The sequence below is a fragment of the Engraulis encrasicolus genome, chromosome 24, assembly GCF_034702125.1.
Source record: "Engraulis encrasicolus isolate BLACKSEA-1 chromosome 24, IST_EnEncr_1.0, whole genome shotgun sequence".
Classification (NCBI taxonomy): Eukaryota; Metazoa; Chordata; class Actinopteri; order Clupeiformes; family Engraulidae; genus Engraulis; species Engraulis encrasicolus.
The window spans coordinates 22,724,248-22,745,356 of NC_085880.1; the positions used below are offsets into that span (position 1 = coordinate 22,724,248).

The 21,109-nt window shown below is 43.1% G+C and overlaps 1 protein-coding gene across 2 annotated transcripts in view; it reads left to right on the forward strand.

Annotated features, from left to right (window-relative positions):
• Positions 1 to 786: 786 nt before the first annotated feature.
• erlin1 (ER lipid raft associated 1) overlaps positions 787 to 21,109 on the forward strand; it is a 117,942-nt gene continuing 97,619 nt past the window's right edge. The window contains exons 1-10 of one of the 2 annotated variants that reach the window (XM_063191481.1): positions 787 to 910; positions 2,105 to 2,242; positions 6,561 to 6,642; positions 11,115 to 11,161; positions 11,513 to 11,574; positions 12,351 to 12,476; positions 13,240 to 13,313; positions 16,823 to 16,881; positions 17,241 to 17,332; positions 19,035 to 19,124. In XM_063191481.1, coding sequence (XP_063047551.1) covers positions 2,130 to 2,242; positions 6,561 to 6,642; positions 11,115 to 11,161; positions 11,513 to 11,574; positions 12,351 to 12,476; positions 13,240 to 13,313; positions 16,823 to 16,881; positions 17,241 to 17,332; positions 19,035 to 19,124 — 745 coding nt within the window. In that variant the 5' untranslated portion in view covers positions 787 to 910; positions 2,105 to 2,129. The remainder of the gene's footprint in view (positions 911 to 2,104; positions 2,243 to 6,560; positions 6,643 to 11,114; positions 11,162 to 11,512; positions 11,575 to 12,350; positions 12,477 to 13,239; positions 13,314 to 16,822; positions 16,882 to 17,240; positions 17,333 to 19,034; positions 19,125 to 21,109) is intronic. The other variant, XM_063191479.1, reaches the window with a different exon arrangement.

Here is a 21,109-nt window from a genome sequence, read left to right on the forward strand (position 1 = left end):
TTGAGAACTGTATCTAGCTCTTACTGACCCATAGTTGCCAACCGTCCCTTGAAATATGGAATCGTCCTATATGATTTATAAATAGAAGTACAGGTTCCGTATTGCGTTGACACGGGACACAGGATATTAAAATGCAGGAAATTACATTTAAATACAACATTTTGAGGGATAGGACCCCCAGACACCCAGCCACAATGAAGATGACATTAATGTTAATGACCTATAGGCCTATAGTGCTACTTACTTTCTATCAATAAAAATAACAACTTGACAGTTAGGCTACACTCTAAAATTGTTGGGCTTAATTTAAATACATGCTCTTAATTGTATTCAGTGTTTTTAAAATGATAGGCCTATAACTCTTAAAAAATAAAATTATTTTTGAAAATTTGGTATTGTTGAGACTCTCCCCACCAAAAAGATTGACCCATGGGCTATGTGACAATGTAGCATTAAGACTATTGTATTTGCTTTATACAATATAAATGTGTAAATATGGGTGTTTTGCAAATAATATTGTCTTTGTGGAGTCATGTCATGGCTAGGCCTATTAATTGCAGGCATACGATAACAGTGCTATAGTAGGCTACTAGGCTACTAATGAATCTTGAGCATGGATTTCTTTCTTTTCTGTGGTGGTGACAGATAGGCCTACGCGGAAGAAAAACATATCTAAGAGCACAGAAAAAAGGTAGGCTGTGTGGCCCCTTTTATTGAACTCTTAATTTGACAGCTTGTAGCGCGGTGTCCAAACCTTGCTGCTTGCCGTCGTTGGCGAGCTCCCGCTGTCCGTTGCAGGGTCCGGAAAGCGCGATTTGCTGATGCGGGAGTGGTGAAATCTATTGGGAAGGTGTCGAAAGTGGGATGCATGTAAAATGTCTGAGACAAGTTGTCTGTAATTGATTGACAGGTAAGCAAAACCAGCCGCGTAATTTGGCCTTCTTTTGATCTCCTAATGTTCTATGTCACATCTGCAGTCAGTTTATGAGCGAAAAAAGTAAATGGGAGCACACAAAAATGTAAAACATAGAGCACCAACCAGTCTGGACTGATGTTACACATCTAAACCAACAAGCTAACTTGGAAAGGAAGAGGCGTGCATCATTTTCCATTGAAATGTGTTGCTGTAATGGACCATAGTCATCTTAAGCGGTGCAAATACAATGTTACAGACAACTTTATGCTGTATTTTGTGAACCATGTCAAGGGAATGCTCAGTGTTACCAGTGGGCGTCAAGTAGCCTGCTTGCTTTGACAACGCTAGCTAGCACTAGTAATTAGCCTGTGCTGTCAGTTAGCATGGCCGCCCAAGTGGCTGCAGCTCTGTCACACAGCTGCTAATGCTCTTAGCAAGAGGCGATATCCAAAATACTCACGCCTTTCACAGTCCACCGATCCAAAGCAAGACCTGGGGACAAGACGCATTCAGTCATGCTGTGTCAGCCAGCTAACCACAGCTGTGTGTAGACAAGAGAGAAGACGGTTAGCTTATCTTTGACCATTCAATGAAATAAGATATCCGTCAGCGACTGACCGATTTGCGTAGGCAGTGTGTAAGGCGAACAAGTTTTCCTTGTGGATCATAGCCTACTGTTTCTGTCTACTGTACTAGCGTTAGATGCTGTCATTGTCCCAGGGCTGTTTTCAGTGAAATTACACATTTGCCAGGGGAATGGCCAGTCTGTGAACAACTGGGCAATGTGAAAGCGAGACTGAGGAATTTCTCTGAGACGTGTCTTTGATCCGGGATGGAGGCATGAACCCCATGATTTACATTTCTCTGCGACGTGTCTTCTGTCTTGGATGTCGGGACCGTGTTATCTTAGTGGTAAAGCAAGGGTGGTACTGTTTACACTCGGAAAGTAAACTGTCAACAACTGACAAGTAAATGGTCTACACACTAAATAACTCCTGAACTTCGGCACGGCTGGGTGCACATTTACACACTTCCTCCCTACGACATTCTTCTGTTTGACAGGCTGACAGTCCACAGTGTCAAGAAGCGCTCCGCCACATTATTGCATTTAGCTGACTGCTACTATCCATAGCGATGGTTGCACCCTCACATAGGGGAATGCCTACTGTTGGATAATGATAAATGTAGTGTGTGTGTCCAGCTCCAGGTGAGGATGACCATGGCGCACGTGGGGGCAGTGGTGGCAGCTATGTCGGGAGTCATGGTGATTCTCCTGCACTCCTCCATTCACCGCATCGATGAGGGTCACGTGGGTGTATACTACAGGTAAGGGGGTGTTTCCCACAGACCAAACTGCTTTAATTACTTTACATTGTATTACTTGGCTGACCATATTATTCCAAGAAAAGTAGTTATTTAGGTACAGGGTATTGGTTACAGTCTCTGGAGCAATGTGGAGTTAAGTAGAGGTGCTTAATTCGAATCTTTGTCCGGATTGATTGGATCATTCCAAGGAGGGTATCCGGATTAGACGGATCACTCGGATCACTTATTTAAAATAAATAATAATAATGTATTTTTAAAAACGTTTCTGCCGTTAAGTAGCTATGCGCCTCGCCTTTGTTGTCCCATTTATCAATTCACGTTGATAAATCAAAGAGTAAGACAGTTTGATCAACAAAACTCACTTTATGAATCGTCACAGTTCCTAAACTCATGCTGCGATCCGACCCACCTGGGTCTCCTCACTAAACATGCAACCACGACTCGAAGAGCCTTTGGCAGCAGTGAAACGGCATGTTCCTGATTTTGCAATAAATAATGCGTGTGATTGTATTTAAGAAGACTAAAAGTCAAATATTTGGGAGCAGAAGTCTAGTTGAGCAGGGACAGTCAGGAGGCGAGCAGCAGATGACCACTCGCTTCCGCTGCAGAGTTGCCTTGCGACTTGCACACTCGTGGCAAAAACGAAACTTAAGTGTTGATCCGATCCGTAGGGGATTCGCTGCTACCAAAAACTCGGTCAGGATTCGTCTCACCGAGTCGCCGAGGGCGCCGCTGCTGACTCGGACGAGGGGAGTGAAAGCAGTGGCTTTAAAGTCTGTACGCTGTAACGCAGTGAGTGATAGTAGAGTCACGTCTGTAGACTATAATTTCTATAAAAGAGTAGCCTACAGACTGAGATGTAAACGCGTTGGCAGAGCACTGTTAACATTTAGAAATGTAGACTTCAACAGAGTCAGAAGCACATAGGGAGTGGGGATCCGCGACTCAATTGGCCACAACAGGCAGGACGGATCAAACGGGCTCGATGAATGACGAGGTGGGAGTTGGTTCAGTTTTACTCAGTGAGTGTTCGTGACTGAACAGCATACTAGAGAGTTTAGAGAATGGCTGTTGTAGTCAACTAAAAGAGGATATATTCCGGTTTCACAATTTCTCGCGCTGTAACTGCCATTTTGTTGACATATTAATGAAATGCCGTCTGACCCGCCTTTGGCGGATCAATGCACGACAGCCATCCGGTCTGTCCGGATGAGGTCTTGATCCGGCTCTCCAACCGGATCGTCTGGGTTTTATATCAGCTCTAGGGTTAAGTGCTGGAGGTGCAGGGAGAGATAAGGGCGGGAAGGGATTCGACCTTGCAACCCTCTTATCTTAATGGCAGCTCCCTACCCATTAGGCCATGGCTGCCCAACAGTAGAACTGTTTGGGGCTACAGCCAAAACACATTGGGTAGTGCAAGTGCCGTGCGTATACCCCCATTGATCCATGTATGCGTGGCTGTTGATCAAAGTGGTGCTCGCTGTTTATCCTGTGGTGCTGTGCCACAGAATGGGCTATGTTTGGGCTGTCATGGGTAAGGGGATAGGCCCTCGGTACGCTTGCTGCGAGCCGCAAATTACGCACGCCACCATGAGCCACCGACTGCACATGCTTGCTTTGAAAGCAGTAGACCAACACGCAAAATACTGGTGGTATCATCCAGGGGGCAGAGAGAACAGCATTGCGATCCGGAAATTAGGAACACAGACTGTAAGGAAAGCAAATCAAAAAGGACTTCCCGGGCAAGGAGACAATACTGCTACTACTTCTAAATTTGCACGCTCCTTTGTTAAAGTGCAACGGGGAAATCTGATCACAAATTGAATGTTTGTAAATTGGGACAAGCTCAATGCGATGCTCTTGAAAAGTTGCGGCCAATCGTCGTTTTCTCTAGAAGCACTCACGTGGAACTGTGCAGTCTTTCTTTCGATCGCCCCCAGCGCACACGTTTGGCTGCAGTATCTAACGTGCGTAAAATTGACATGAACTACGCAAGTTAACACGCTCATGCGCGAATCGTGCCGCGCACGCGTATCCTACAACAAGCATACCGAGGGCCTTAGGGCGTCAGACTTGTAGCACGAAGGTAGGCGTTTCGACTCCTGACCAGTCCTGGTTAACCAGTGCTCTCCCCCATCCTCCTTCATGACTGAGGTACCCCAAGCATGGTACAAGGACTGTTCCGCTCAACTGCTCCCATGGGCCGCCATTGGGGGCTGCCCCCTTGCACGGATGAGGCATAAATGCAAATTCGTTGTGAGCAGCGTACACTTGAGTGCTGTGGAGTGCTGTGTCACAATAGCTACGTTTCCACCAAGCAGTACGGTACAGTACGGTTCAGTATCTACCAATTTGGTACGGAATGCGTTTGGTGCGGTCCGGTACAGTTGTGTCTCCGCCGCAAAAGGGACTATAATCAGCGAGAGGCGCGTGACAGCCAGCTAGAGGCTGGCACATCGAACACAGACAGCAAGCGGTTGTTAAGTTTTGTTGTTGCGACAGCAATGGAGGCTTTTTTGTTTTCATATTAGTGTTACACACATGGCTGCTTATTACACCAAACTTGGCGTAACCTCTGGTAGATTCACAGTAAAATCTCTTTTTTTCTGCGCTGCTCCAGCTGCTGGGGAGTATGTTGCGTGTGACTTGCTAGGCAACCAGTCTGTTGCTTACTTCCCCGCTTTCCGAAACGAGACCAAAGAAGGTGGATCTACCATGCGTTAATTTCACCATCACAGACTTGAAAAGCCATGAAAAAGACGCGGAAGGTAGTTTAGTTGTGCAACAGTTAAAGTAGGCCTATTTGGTGAAAAGTGCAACACTGCGCTGAATTCACAGGGGTTGGCTGTCAAAGTTGCGTAAAAGTTGCATATCGCAAAATAAATTCAAATTCCTGGAGGGACATTTCTTTTTTTTAATCCACCCCACTTCCATTGGATTGCCTCTTCCCTGTTGAGAGCTGTACTCTTCCCTCATTATCCTCCAAAACGTCTGAATTTCAGACGTTTGTCCAGATCTTTCTTTTCTCCATTTTAAAATTAATAATCAAGAGAAAGGCAGATATGCAGGCCTATATCAGCCTGTCAGTTATGTCCGTTGCTATTTTGAAGTTAATCGCGGGAGCAATGTTTATATTTAGGGACAAACGCAGATAATTGTCGAACCATAAACTGGTACCCCTCCTGAAGGGTACCATTTTCCAGTACGGTTTGGTACCCTTTATTGGGTACGGTTCGGGAAGTTTTGTCATGGAAACTCACACAATAGCGAACCGAACTGCACCGTACCATACTGTACTGCTTGGTGGAAACGGGCCTAATGACAATGGGAGTTGGAGTTTTCCCAGTTGGGCTTTCACTTTTCACTCTCATGTACGGGGAAACATTATGGAGTTTATTACAGGTAAGGGGGTCACATGGACGTGTACTACAGTTGAGCATAAAGGGCACTATCCAATCCCAAACACTATGAAATGTAGAAGGAAGTGCAGTAGGCTATTGCACAACACAAGCGCAATAAGTTACTAAACAACACTTTCAAGTTAAGGGTCAAATCACTGTCAAATCTAGCAGGAAACTCCACCTCATACATTTCTTCAATATTACATTATGTTACAGTTAGCTGACGCTTTTGTCCAAAGTGACTTGGTTACAGTCCCTGGAACAGTGTGGGGTGAGGTGCCTTGCACACGGGCACCTTAGCCATAGGGTGAGATAGGGAGTGGAAGGATGGGATGCGAACATGCAACCCTCTGATCTACATTCGTAAAGCCCATATCCTTAACCACTAGGCCACGACTGCCCCAATACTGAAACATTAGCCTGATTATCATCAACGTTCAAATCTCTTGGAGACTTGGTCTGACCAAGAGCATAACGATTAACGTTTCCCAAACGGCATGGTTGACCTGCCTCCTTTGGTGTGCTTATGGTTGTTTGCTTATCGGCAAAGAGCGAGGAAATCCCGTATTTGCGGGAACTCAGAAAGTACTTGCATTGCTCTTGACCTGACTAGTTGCAACGCCGAAAGTGTTGTGTCACTAGGAGGGCACGGCCTGCCTACTCAAACATATCATGTAATGGAATGCCAAAACGTTAGAATCAGTTGAAGAATGTGGATGTTTGTAACATAATTGCTATGTCAAGAATGCTGTCACTTCACTTTCACTTTCACTTTTGCTGTTCTGTGATGGTGAACAATGGCTTTCATGGGTTCTTGGCAGCAGTTTGAATACAGAAGTGAAATATTTCCTTTTATATTGTTTTTGTTGATTCAAACAGCAGTGTGTGCGTGTGCGTGTGTGTGTTTGCGTTTGCAGGGGAGGAGCTCTCCTGACGTCTCCAAATGGTCCAGGATACCACATCATGTTGCCTTTCATCACTACTTACAGATCTGTGCAGGTGTGTAGTGTGTGTGTGTTTGTGTGTGTGCGCGCGTGTGTGTAATGTGTGTGTTGCTCCGAAAATATGTAATTTTATGCAAATACACAGGGTGTGTCTGTATTTTTTGCTTGCTATGTTCTGAGACTGCATGCATGTAACTAATTGTGTGTATGAATATGCAAATACAGTGTGTTTTTCTATGTACATAAAGTGCGTGCGTGTGGTGTTCATTGATACTGCTGTGTTGTAAGTAAAAAAGAAAACATTTGTGTAAAAAAGAAGTTTGGCGAGTTCAGGGAAACTACAACCCCTAGCAATTAGGGAAGTAGGAACTATGCGCTGCTCTAGCCGTGAATCGAATGATTTGGGTAATACTCTTTCAATGTCGGTTGGCAGGGTGGGTCCAAAAACAGTGAAAACGCATATTTTGCATGAAGGACCTTTCTGAGATCTTGAGGTTCAATAAGGCACACTTGCACGCACCACTTTCTGTCTTACTGAATAAACATACAGATCTTAGATCTCCATCCCCATTGGATCCCCATCTCGCATTTTATTCTCTTCTCAATATTTTCCTGTGTTAACTAGGCCACACACTGACCTAATTGATCAAAATTAATTGCATTTTTTTAATCATACCGAAAATCGCATTGTTGGCCGCAATGTTTTTTTTTTTTATTTAAAGAATATCATGATTTAATCGTGATCGCACTGTGGGCAACATAGTGCATACCTGCAAACTTGTCGCTTTTTGGCGATAATCGCTTTTTAAATCGTGTAGAAACAGAGAGTTTTTTTTGGGGGGGGGGGGTTGGCAACCATTGCGGACATCGATGTCAAATTATGGTGCTATGATTTGTATATTCAAAATACTTGATGATTCGAAAGCAGAGCGTGTTTACAGGGCCCTTACGAATTTCTCTGTGTTGACTTGAAACAGTCTCGCGCTGACCTTCCCATTGGCCAGCAACGTTATAGGGAGAAACCTCCACCAATCAGAGCGCTAGTTCAGACGTCTGTGGTGCGTGGCCAGCTTTCCGAGGCTCCACGAGTCGCAGACACAGAAGAACTGCAGCTGCTGTTTAAAGGTGGTCGCCAAAAAAAAGTGTCTCCCCTTTTCCTCCTATTATCCACCTTGTCTCTTTCCTTTTATACATGAACACTCTCCAAATCACTGTTTCAAAGGTAATTGAGCTTTTAGCAGGGTTTGGGAATTGTTAACTGTTTTACTATTAGCTGACCCCGTCCACTTGTGAAAATAAAATAGCCTCCGTTGCAGGTCTTGTTTATTTGTTTATTTGTTGGATCCCCATTAGCTGTGGCAATGCCACAGCTATTCTTCCTGGGGTCCTGTCGTCCTACATGGTTCTCCCAATGTTTCGCTTTATCTGACGGCAATGTTGATGCTTGTTTTGATGTTTGACCAAAACGATATTGAATACTTCAGAGTGAGAAAATGTATTCGACTGACGGTAAAATATTGAGCCGAACTGCTGCGCTATAAATTGGCAGATAAGTTACATTACATTACATTACATTGCATTTGGCAGACGCTTTATAACCAAAGCGACTTTCAAAAGAGGACATATTCAAGCCAACATCACAAGCAAATATGAAATGCACAGGAGATATACAGAACAACAAGTGCAGTTGCAAAGAGGGGTTATTTTTATTAATTTATTTTTATTATTTTTTTAAAGAGTAAATAACGAGTACACAAACACACACACACACACACACAAACTAAACTAAACTAAACATCATGTCAGGAGTCTGCCCTGGGGCAAGGCCAGTTCAAGCATTAGTCTAGTAGATTCTCTCGAAAGAGGAAGGTCTTTAGTTGTTTCTTGAAGGCTGCAAGAGATGTGCTTAGTCTTGCTGCCTCTGGGAGACCGTTCCACCACTTGGGTACCACAACGGAGAACAATCTTGACTGGGAGTACCTAGAGCGACTGGATGGCAGAGCCAGACGGCTTGTGATGGATGAGCGCAGTTCTCTTTGAGAACTAAATTAGTTTTCTCTTTACGTCAGATAATTTCACTAGGGATAATAACGACATAATAACGCTGCGTGTGCTTGGATGTGATATGATTTGCCTTTTACACATAATTTTTACAATTCAGTTTAATTTGGTTAATCCCCTTACCTATAATACATTCTTGATTATATTTTGTTTAATGATTTTCTGCACAAAAGTTAAGTTGTTATTGAATCATAATTAATAATTGTGATTTCAATTTTGATCCAAATAATCGTGATTATCATAATCATGCAGCCCTACATAGACCATTTCGCACACAGACTAGACAGTAGTGCACATTGCAGTAACTAAGTCATCAGAAGAAGCCTACCTTTTGAAATGGTCAGCTTTGTTTGGGTTTCAGTTCTCACTACGGTGACTTCCATGCAATGTCTCATGTGATATTGCTGTAAACTGCCCTAAAATATTATGTAGCTTACAGTAGGCTTTGAAAATATAGGCTGGCTCTATTGCAAGAAGGAATGTAAACAATTAATCGATTAATTGACTGGGAATAGTGGGACTATTTAAAGCACCTTTGGATTAGTGCTAATAGATGTATCCCTAAAATAAAGTGTTACCAAGAATTTAAATAGAATTCATTTAAATGTAGTATTTTATCTCAGTTTTTATTTTAAATTGTTAGATTTAATAGTTTCTTTTGGGAAATATTGACATTTTAGGGGGGAAAACGCTGCTTATCAATTAATCGAAAGTCGATCGATAAGGTGAATCAACTGACGTTTAATGAATTAATCAAGTTTACCCAAACTCTTTCATGTAATTTTTTCTCATTTTATTTGGCTATGCAACTATTGCAAACCAGTAGGGAAAGTGTGTTCCATGTCAAGATATTCTGTATGGTGCAACAACATGAGACTGTTTATAAATTACCTTTAAAATCCGGCGCATGGTTCAGATCGTCAGCTGTTCTGTTGACGTGAAGGTTCTAGAATCTCATCCAGGTGACCTCAGTCAGAAGAGTTTAGTTGTAGGCAACTGGGCTTGCTTTTGGGTGATGAACAGACTTCATCCACTGTTCTATGTACAGTATGTAGAGTTCCTCTATGCCGTTGGTCTCGTCAAAAGTGCACGCAAACCTTGCATAATCGCTATTTTTTAACTCCTCCCAGCAGAGAGTAGTGATGCAAATTAGTCCTCTTTTCTTTGTAATTGGTAGGTGCCATGATCTTTCCCCCTCGAGTAGGTTAAGGTTAGTAGCTACTGTCTGATTTTTTTTTTCTTTTTAAATGCTGGTTTGGCCGGCCGGCTGAGTTGGGGAGAGTGTTAAAAAAAAAGACCAGCGCATCATTGCTAAAACTGTCTTTACATGTCTCCTTCTCTCTCTATCCATCTATCTCTGCCAAGCTCTCTCTTTCTCTTTCTCTTCCTCTCTCTCTCTCTCTCTCTCTCTCTCTCTCTCAATATCCAGATAACACTGCAGACGAGAGATGAGATATTATGTGTACTTACAGTAGACGATGAAAAGATAGGCTGGCGCTATTGCAAGTTAAACCTGAACTCGTTCATGCTATTGGATTCCCCCCTCATTTGATTTGGCTATGCAACTACTACAAACCAGTAGGGGAAGTGTGCTCCATGTCACACTATTCTAAATACCTTAAATGTTCCTACTGTAAATACCTTGAGTGATTTTAAAATCTGCAATATGGTTCAGATCGTCAGCTGTTGAAGGTTCTAGAATCTCATTCATCCAACACGTTGAAACCCCTTTTATATTTTGGGTTGGAGGCAGAGACTAGGCAGGCTATCTTATTACCAGCCCCCAAGCCTATAGATGGTTAATAACAGCTAAGATTTAAACTTAAGTACGGTAGTGGCAATTTGTTGTGAATGTTCATTCTTTTGAATTTTCGCTTGGGGCCCCGGCTTACTCTAGAATTGCCTCAGGTTGGAGGCCTACGGAACTTGCTTTTGGATGGAGGTTTTAGGTTTGAGGTTTTTTGAACAGTACTCTATGAACAGTACAAGTGTCTCTATGCCGTTGGTCTCATCAAAAGTGCACGCAAGTCCCTGCCGTGGGCAACCGGCAGGGCACTCGTCTGCCATGCGGCCGACCCAGGTTCGTTTCCCGGTCCGGGTCATGTGCCGATCCCTCCCCATCTCTCTCCCCATTCGCTTCCTTTCCACCTCTCAAACGGTCCTGTCATCAATAACGTCGTAAAAGACCAACAAAAAAAAAAGAAACTTAAAAAAAGTGCATGAAAACATTTTGTAAGAAATATATGAACTCCTCCCAGCAGTAGTGTTGCAAATTAGTCATCTTAACTTTGCAATTGATAGGTGCCATGATCATAGACTTTTCCCCCCTCAAGTCGTGTTAAAGTTCGTCTTAGTCTGTTTTTTTATGCTGGTTAGGCTAACGTTTTTTGGAAGTCCCAACGGTCCTAGTTGGGACATCGTTACTAAAAACTCTCTCCCTCTCCCTCTCTCTCCATCTCCATCCAGACAACACTGCAGACGGATGAGATAAAGAACGTCCCTTGTGGAACCAGGTACCTCTCTTCTCTTGAATATGCCCAGTCTCTAACACCACCACGTGCCTCTGTACATCTGTGTTCCTAGGCCTCTTGAAAAATTACATGTTTTATAAGTTACGAGATATAAACACACACCCATGCAACAGGCGCATGCACAAACACACACACACACTAGCACATATGGGACCAGGTATGTCTACGGCTCTTCTCTTGAACATTAGTTATAAAGTTATTGCTGTTTGCTAGTACACACACACACACACACACACACACACACACTCACACTCACACTCACACTCACACACACACACACACACACACACACACACACAGAGTAACCGCGTTGTCTTGGTTGTGTGTCTGCAGTGGAGGAGTGATGATCTACTTTGACCGAATTGAGGTTGTCAACATGCTGGTGCCTACTGCTGGTAGGTACACGCGCACACGCACATACGTGCGTGCACTCACTCGCTCCACGCACGCACGCACGCACTCACACACACACACACACACACACACACACACACACACACACACACACACACACACACACACACACACACATATTAAAAGCCTGTGTGTGTTCCTCCTAGTTCTTCTTCCTCATAAAAAGCTTTTATCATAAATTAAGTGTGCCTGCACTTACTGTTGCATATGAGTGTGAGCTGTAGGCTGGGTCCACTCATACCGTACTCCTATAACACACCATCTGTAAGTCTTATTACACTATATATTAATGGTGCATGTGGGCCAACAGTAAAACACATTTGAAAAGATCTTTCTGCCATAGTGTGTCCACCAACACACCAAAACATTAATTAATACTGACAGTATTAGTAAGACGATTTTAAATGAAGTTTCTGTGAAGAACAGTCAACACTGTGTGTCATTGTTAAAAGTGAACTAGTTTTGCTTTACACCAACAAAACAGGAAGCTAACAGCTAGCTTTGCCTACTACCACCAAAGAAGGTGGATCTAACAAGACGTCGAAAACATACATGAGACTGTCACAGAACACAACTCATTTAAACTGACTGTGTTATTTGTAGGCCCTCTCTTTATGCCCAGTTGCTTAACGTGTGTGCGTGTGTGCGTGTGTGCGTGTGCGTGTGCGTGTGCGTGTGTGTGTGTGTGTGTGTGTGTGTGTGTGTGTGTGTGTGTGTGTGTGTGTGTGTGTGTGTGTGTGTGTGTGTGTGAGAACAGTGGTGGACATTGTGAGGAACTACACAGCTGACTACGACAAGACTCTCATCTTCAACAAGATCCACCACGAGCTCAACCAGTTCTGCAGCGTACACACTCTCCAGGAGGTTTACATAGAACTGTTTGGTGAGAGACCGCACACACACACACACACACACACTCACATTCACACTCCAGGAGGTTTACATAGAACTGTTTGATGAGAGACCGCACACACACTCGCACTCACACGCACACACGTACACACACACTCACACAGTAAAATGAACATTGTTATTTAATTCTATAAACTACATATCCTACATAACTAAAATGAGCATTGTTATTTAATTCTATAAACTACATGTAGTTTATATTCTATAAACTACATATCCTACATAACTACATAAATTAAAATATTGTCATTTAGAACATTTATTGATTTCTGAACTCTTCCTAAATTAACACATTACTATTATGCTGTTTTAAAGTGAATATCGTCATGTTTTCTTTGGATTTTTTTGAGGTCTGAAAACACAGCATTTTTTTTTGTTAATTTGTAGCTTTCTGCAAGTAACGGCTCTAAATGACAATATTTTCGTTTGAGATTCGGATGAAATGTTGTCAGTAGTATATAGAATTAAATAGTTTATTGTACTGAACGTGAGCTCTAGTTAATTTGTATTCCCGTCCCATTCCAATCACGGGATCGCTAAAAGTTTGACTCCCATTCCATGGGAATTCCTGAAAAATATCATCCTCAAACACACGCACAGTTGTAGTCTTTATTGGATTTCTGAAGTGTGTGTGTGTGTGTGTGTGTGTGTGTGTGTGTGTGTGTGTGTGTGTGTGTGTGTGTGTGTGTGTGTGTGTGTGTGTGTGTGTGTGTGTGTGTGTGTGTGTTCTGCAGACGTCATTGATGAGAATCTGAGGACGGCGCTGCAGAAGGATCTGCACAACATGGCACCTGGACTCACCATTCAGGTGAGGGTCATTACGGGGGGCATTACAGGGGGCATTACGGGGGGGCATTACAGGGGGCATTACGGACTTCGGTATCAAATTATAGTGCTACGATTTGTCTCGAAATTCGAAAGCAGAGCGTGTTTACAGGGCCCTTACAAATTTCTCTGTCTTGACTTGAATCAATCTTGCGCTGACCTTCCCATTGGCCAGCAACATGTGAGGGGGAAACCTCCACCAATCAGAGCGCTAGTTCAGACGTCTGTCGCTCCCGGCAAACTTTCCGAGGCTCCTCTTATCGCAGACAGTATGAGAGAAGAGCTGCAGCTGCTGCTGAAACGTTGTCGTGAAAAACACACGTGTCTCCCCTTTTCCTCCTATTATCCACCTTGTTGCTTTCCTTTTACAAGTGAGCACTGTCCAAATCGCTGTTTCAAAGGGAATTGGGCTTTTAGCAGGGTTTTGGGAATTGGGAATTGTTTTCAATCAGCTGACCCCGTCCACTTGTGAAAATAAAATAGCCGCCGCTGCAGGTCTGTCGTCCTACATGGTTCTTCCAATATTTCGCCTTATCTGACGGCAATGTTGATGCTTATGTATTAGGCTCATTATGTCTAACTGTTCAACTTAAACACTTTAGGTTTTCTTTTACCTTAAGACATGTAAAAGTTTTTTACCTAGGTAAAAGATAAAAAACTTGTACATGTCTTAAGGCAAAAGAAAACCTAAAGTGTTTAATGTTGATGCTTGTTTTGACATTTCACCAAAATTATATTGAATACTTCAGAGTGAGAAAATGTGTTTAACTGACGGTAAGATATTGGACCTAACTGCTGCACTATACATTGGCAGATTAGCAGTGAACTTAATTTGTTTTCTCTCTACGTCGGATCATTTCACTAGGGATAATAACGATAAAGGTAGGCACACTGCGTGTGCTCGGACTCGTAGGCTACACCCGTAGCATGTGATACCATTACCAAGTTGTAGGAATGCTGTCCCCCAAACAATGGTGCATTTGCCCATTTTATGTCCACAATGCAACCCCAGTTTTCAGCAAGTTTTGTGAACAGGTGTGTTTTTGTCGCGCTATACGGAATGATCCATAGTCAAGTATGGTTAAAAGTATATATGTCAGCGATAGTAACCTATTAAGACATCTATTCTCCTATGTAGGCCTATGTGCCTACTCGTGACGGCAGATGAGGGTATACAGCAGATGAGCAGATGAGGCTGACAACATCATTTCTCATTACACACATCCACTGTCCTCCTTTCAACTCCTGCTCTCCTGTCCAAAAATAGGTCAAAGTTCTCTTTTATTCCCCAAGCGATAAAAGCACTGAATGAGGTCAAGTAGTTATGCAGCCACCCAATGTGTCAATTTCTGTGTTCTATGTTTTATGTTCTATGTGCTTGTTTATAGGCTTGTTAGGCTATATGTCTCACTGTGTCTTATGTGTATTGTGCCAGCGAGTGAAATGCAAGAACAATTGCCCCATGGGGACAAATAAAGCTCTAACTAACTAACTAACGTAGAGAGAGTGAGTAAGAAAAAGTGTGCATACTCCTCAAACGCCCCTGGCCAAGTGTCAAGAGAGCTATTTGTCATGCTCCCGCCCCTCAGCTTCTATGACTCATTTTGCAACGTGTGCAATTATGATTTTGATGTCAGCCACCTAGGTAATAATAGGCTATTATTAATTTGCCTACTATTAACCTAGAGAACATCTGTCTTTATTATTTTTTCCTACAATCTGCTGGTGCTTCTTCATAGTACAACAAAATTGTATTTTGGGGAAAGAAACATTTGAAAATCGACTTTCATTCGTTATTCATGAAACCACCAAAATGGTTGCCTCCGCCACAGACTCTCACCTTTTTTTCTTTGACGAGTACACACACACACACACACACACACACACACACACACACACACACACACACACACACACACACACACACACACACACACAGAGGAACACACACACATGGTTGGTCTCACCATCCAGGTCACAAAAAGTGGGTAACCACACAAAAACTGCTCGACTTCATAGATTTATATTTAGCGAACATTGTAATTCACCTGCTGTGTGTGTGTGTTTGTGTTTCTGTTTCTGTGCCTGTGCATTCGCATGCGTGTGTGTGCGTGCATGTGTGTGTGTGGATCCATTACAAACTTTGCTTATCAAACTGGTAGAAGTGTGGACGACGCAAAACTCTTTATTTTAGACACAGCATATCAACACTTGGAGAAGCCTGGGTCCCATGTTAGGCTTTTATTCGCAGATTTTTCTTCTGCTTTTAACAAAATGCAGCCACATATCCTGATTGAGAGATTAGCAAAGGATTTCCAGCTATCTAATCAACTATTGCTGCTACTTTTAATTTTTTTAACAGATAGAATACATCGAGTATTTGTAAATGGTCAACTATCACAACCCATTTCCTCAAATACGGGCTCGCCGCAAGGCTGTGTTCTCTCTCCTTTACTTTTTATTTTGTACACCGACAGCTGCAGGACTTTCCAACAAGGAAGTCACTTAGTCAAGTTTTCAGATGACACTGCACTGCTATCTTTATTTCAAGGCCCACATTCCAGTCATGGGCTAGCATTGACCTCATTTGTGAAGTGGTGCGACGATATTTTTTTAGATTTAAATGTAGCCAAGACAAAAGAGCTCATAATTGATTTTAGGAAGGCAAAGGCAAAACCAATAGCAAGTGTCATACATGGGGGGGATGTGGAAATCGTTGACTCCTATAAGTACTTAGGTACAATATTTGACAGTGAGCTCAAGTTCCATATAAACACTGAGACAATTGTCAAAAAGGGACAACAGAGAATTCATTTGCTGAGGAAGCTTAACTCCTTCAGTGTCTCTAAAACCATTTTACGTAACTTTTATCAGTCTTTTATTGAGAGTCTCTTAACTTTCTCTTTTTTATGCTGGTTCAATAGCCTTTCAGTCAAAGACAAGAACAGTCTCAGCAGTATTGTTAACACGTCATCAAAGATTATTGGAGCACAGCTAAATAGTCTGAGTGCTCTGTTTAACAAACAGGTAGTTCAAAAGGCTAAAAGTATCATTAGTCAACCTGACCATGTTTTAGGTGGTGAATTTTCATTAATGCCCTCTGGGAGGCGCTATTATTCTGTCAGGACAAAAACAAAAACTCTGGATCTTTCATCCCTACAACTATTAGATTATTAAACAAGGTTGTAGGGATAGAGTTCATTACTGACCATTTAATTTACTGAGGGTTGCTCATCACTGACAGGACAGGGTGTTTGAATGTATGTGTTAAAATGTGTATGTTTTTGTTTTCCTATTTATTTATTGTTTTTTTGTTTCCTTTAGGTTCTGTATTTCATTTTCTACTCTTTTTTATTTATACTATCTATTCATTGACTGATGGAGACTGGGACCGCAAACTGAATTGCCCTTCTGATAGGACAAATAAAGTGATCTGAATCTGAATCTGAATCTGTGTGGATGTGCATGTGCATGTGTGTTTGTGTCTTGCAGGCGGTGCGTGTCACAAAGCCGAAGATTCCAGAGTCCATCAGGAGGAACTATGAGCTCATGTAAGCACGCACACGCGTGCACGCACGCACGCACGCGCACACAGACACACACACACACGCACATGTATACAGCCCACAGACGTACACTTGTAAACACATACTCTCTCAAACCCATACCAAGATGAACACACCACGCACAGTGGAAACATACCAAATCTCACACACAAACACAAACATCCGCACACGCACACGCACACACACACACACACACACACACACACACACACACACACACAAATACACACAGCCAAAGACATGGCAGAGGGGAAATACAGTACAAACGCTTCTGCTAAACATCTCCCTCCTTCTCTCCCTGGCTCTGTCACTCTTCTCTCCTCCCTCCCTCCCTCTCTCCGCAGGGAGGCAGAGAAGACGCGTCTGTTGATCACAGCTCAGACCCAGAAGGTTGTGGAGAAGGAGGCGGAGACTGAGAGGAAGAGAGCTATTATTGGTCAGTTACCCTACTAAGTGTGTTTGTGTGTGTGTGTACGACGTGTGTGTACGTATGCCAAGTGTGTTTGTGTATTAAGTGTGTGTGTGTGTGTGTGTGTGTGTGTGTGTGTGTGTGTGTGTGTGTGTGTGTGTGTGTGTGTGTGTGTGTGTGTGTGTGTGTGTGTGTGTGTGTGTGTGTGTGTGTGTGCGCGTGCGCGTGCGCGTGTGTTTGTGCGCGCCAAGTGTGTACATGCATGTTTTGTGTACGTCTACTAAATGTGTCTGTGCTAAGTACATGTGGGCGTGTTAGTGCAGTGTTTCCCAACCACTGTGCCGCAGCACACTAGTTTGCCATGAGAGATCGTCAGGTGTGCCGTGGGAAATTCTTGTTTTTGTTTTTTTTGTTTAAAAAAAAAAATGAATTCATTATTATCAGCAAATAATGTCTACGTCATTGTCTAGTAGGCTAGTGTCTGCTGTTGACTGGCGTCCTAATCATGTAATAATTCCTTATCACTAGGTGGCAGCAGGTAGCGAATTGTTTTGTAGTAAAGATAAGAGAATTAGTCATGCATTGTTATTGTTTGACAGATTCAGGTATCGCCAGTGCGTGTGGATAGCAAAGTTTTTGAAACTAAAAATAAACTGCGATCTGGGTCCTGGACAAGGCTCTGGACAAAATTCGGACGCAGATGAAAGAAGGCAAATAACTTGAGCTCAAGGCAATATACTGAGAGTAGCCTACGGGGGATGCAACGGCACCGATTCCATTGTGCTTGGTATGTGGTGAAAAATTATCCAACAGCTATGGTACCAAGCAAGCTTTAGACGCTATCTCCAAACAAAACACCCTTCACTTCAAAACAAGAATGCCCATTTTGGTAGCATGCGTAAGCAGACAGAAAACCAGGCATCATTTATGAGAAAAAACACAAAGGTAAATGAGAGAGCCCTTAAAGCTAGCTAACACGTAGCTGAACTTGTAGCTAAATCCAAAAAGTCCCAAAGAGTGCGTAATCACATCTGGGTTTCTTTCCTTTACTCTGCTTACAAAGCCTTTGGTGCGCCCAAAGATACTCTGATGTGATCCGAAAAATGTCTTCTGCTGTTGCTATTTTGCAAGGCATTGCCAAAAAATAAACAAGTTTTCTCTGATTGCGTCCCCATGCACAAAACACATTGGCCAAGAGTTGGGCATGCTATTACTGCTAATGGAATGTTTTTGGACAGAATAGCAATGTGTAAATAGTAGGGATACTTTGAAGTGTATAGCCTTTTTAAAAAGTGAACAAGTTAAGTGCACTTTCTATTTGAAAGAGGAAATATAAAAGATGATAAAAAGTACAGTTTTGTGTTGATTTGATTGGTATTCAATACACTATGATAAGAATGGCTACATTAATATAGGCGCGGCTACAGAAATCATTTGTTTTCATTATTTCAACATTTTTGGTTGGTGGTGTGCTGCAAGATTTTTTCAAGGGAAATAAAGGCTCAAAAAAGGATGGGAAACACTGTATTAGTGTACTAATTGTGTGTGGGTGTGGGTGTGTGCGTGCGTGCGTGCGTGCGTGCGTGTGTGCGTGCGTGCGTGCGTGCGTGCATGCGTGCATGTGTGTGTTTTGTGCGTATATTAATTGTGTGTGTGTGTGTGTGTGTGTGTGTGTGTGTGTGTGTGTGTGTGTGTGTGTGTGTGTGTGTGTGTGTGTGTGTGTGTGTAGAGGCCCAGAAGGTGGCTGAGGTGGCTAAGATCCATTTCCAGCAGAAGGTGATGGAGAAGGAGACTGAGAAGAAGATATCTGAGATAGAAGGTGAGTGAGAGAGAAACAGAGACAGAGAGAAAGGGGAGATAGAAGATTAGAGGGAGGGGAGGAAGAAGGTGAGAGAGAGAGGGAGGGGAGAGAGAAGGCGAAAGGGAGGGAGGGGAGATAGAAGGTGAGAGAGGGTGGGGGGAGGGGGGACAGAGGGAGAGAGGGAGGGAGATAGAAGGTGAGAGGGAGGGAGATAGAAGGTGAGAGAGAGATGGAGGGGGGGTGGGAGATGAAGGTGAGAGAGTGAGTAAAAAAGTAGACTGAAAAGAAAAGAAAAAGAAAAAAGTAGTTTTGTCTCTGTTAGATATATTTGTGGTATTACAGCTCAGCTTACGGTAGGGACACACGAATTTTGCCAAGCGAAGTTAACTTCGCCAATCATTCCTATGAAGGAGGCGAAGGAAAGCAAACAGGTGCGAAGCAAAGCGAAATTATTCGACCAAGTTTAATATTATGCAAGTTAGGAATGAATTTCGCCTGCGGCAGCCAATCAAATCAACATCACAAATGTTGCATTTGATTTGATTCGCTGCGACGGCCTGATGACGGTTGAGCTGTCAGAATGGAACACTGAATTTCACCTCTCTTCGCTTTGCTCATTTTGCCTGCTATGTGTCCCCAGCGTTAGTGGTTCCCTACTAGGGGTACTCAAGCCACTAGGGGTATAGATGGGTTTTTTTATATGTAAACATGGTGTTGTGAGGAGGGACTGGCAGCCAACCACGTGAGCTAATTTTTTCGACCGACAGCGATTTCCAACAATCAGAGGTTGAGTTGTGCGCAGCTCAGTTTCGTGCAGTCAGGAGAAAACAAAAAAATTGAACCCATGTATTCGGGCACACTTCTGGGGGTTCGTGTACCATTAGAGGTATTTGGGTACACTTCAGCAGGTACTCGAACCACTAGGGGTATTTGGGCACACTTCAGGAGGTGCGTTGAAAAATGTACAAATGTATTGAGCAGTCACATGGGGACTGTCCGAGGAAGAGATGTAGAGAGAATAACTGAGGGAGGTTACTCATGGTAATAATAAAAAAGAGTGGGGGGAGGGTACACAAGAGAAAAACGTTTGGGAACCACTTTCTCTGGCTAAGAGTGTTGTATCTGTTAGATGATCTAAATGAACACCCGCAAACCAGCTAAACGCTGGTGAAAAAAACCTTACTAGCCACTTTGACTGGGGATGAATGTACTGTATGTGTGATAGCTAGCATGATTTAGCAGGTGTTTTTCTGAGTGTCCAGTAGACCTGTGTACTTGATCCAACCAGCACAGAGTCAGCTGGTTGTAAGACAAGTTGCTGGTGGGGTTATTGTTAGGTTTTCAGTGTTTTTCAGTAACGGTTCAGCGGACCTTAGTGGTTCTCAACGGGTGCGCTACAGTCCCCCAGGGGATGTTGGGGTGGTCCCTAGGGGGGCGTTGAGAAGGATACATCGGGAGTGGGGGCGGTGCTTATTTAGTTACCATGGGGGGGGCCCATTTAGGGTCATTTTCACGTGAAAATCAGACACTTTGGGCACCCCGACCGAACCCTGCATTTCGATTCATACTTGGTGTGCCTTTTCAGTAGCAAGGAAAAAAAAAAAAAAAATACTCACCCATCAGGACTGCATTTGGGTTGAATCCTGGACCACTGAATATTAAAGGGAGAGAAACAGACTAGGAAAGATTCCACATGTGAGGGTAGGACAGCTATACATTCAGCCTTGAATAGATCAGTCAGGTGTTAGTCACAAAAAGAGATGACCTGTGGGTGTTGTTTGAAAGCCTTCGTTTCTGGCTCTACATATTACAACCTCACCCTTGGAATACAACTACTCTCGAATATGAATTATGAAAAATTGAAAAATTAAAAATTGAAATCTAAAAAACTCATAATTCTAAATGGCGCAGTGCCTTGGCAAACGTAGCTGACAATGTCATGAAGCAGCACCTAAAAGGCGGGGTTTCGCGTTTGTTAGGCATTTCAGAGAGAAGTTGCTCAA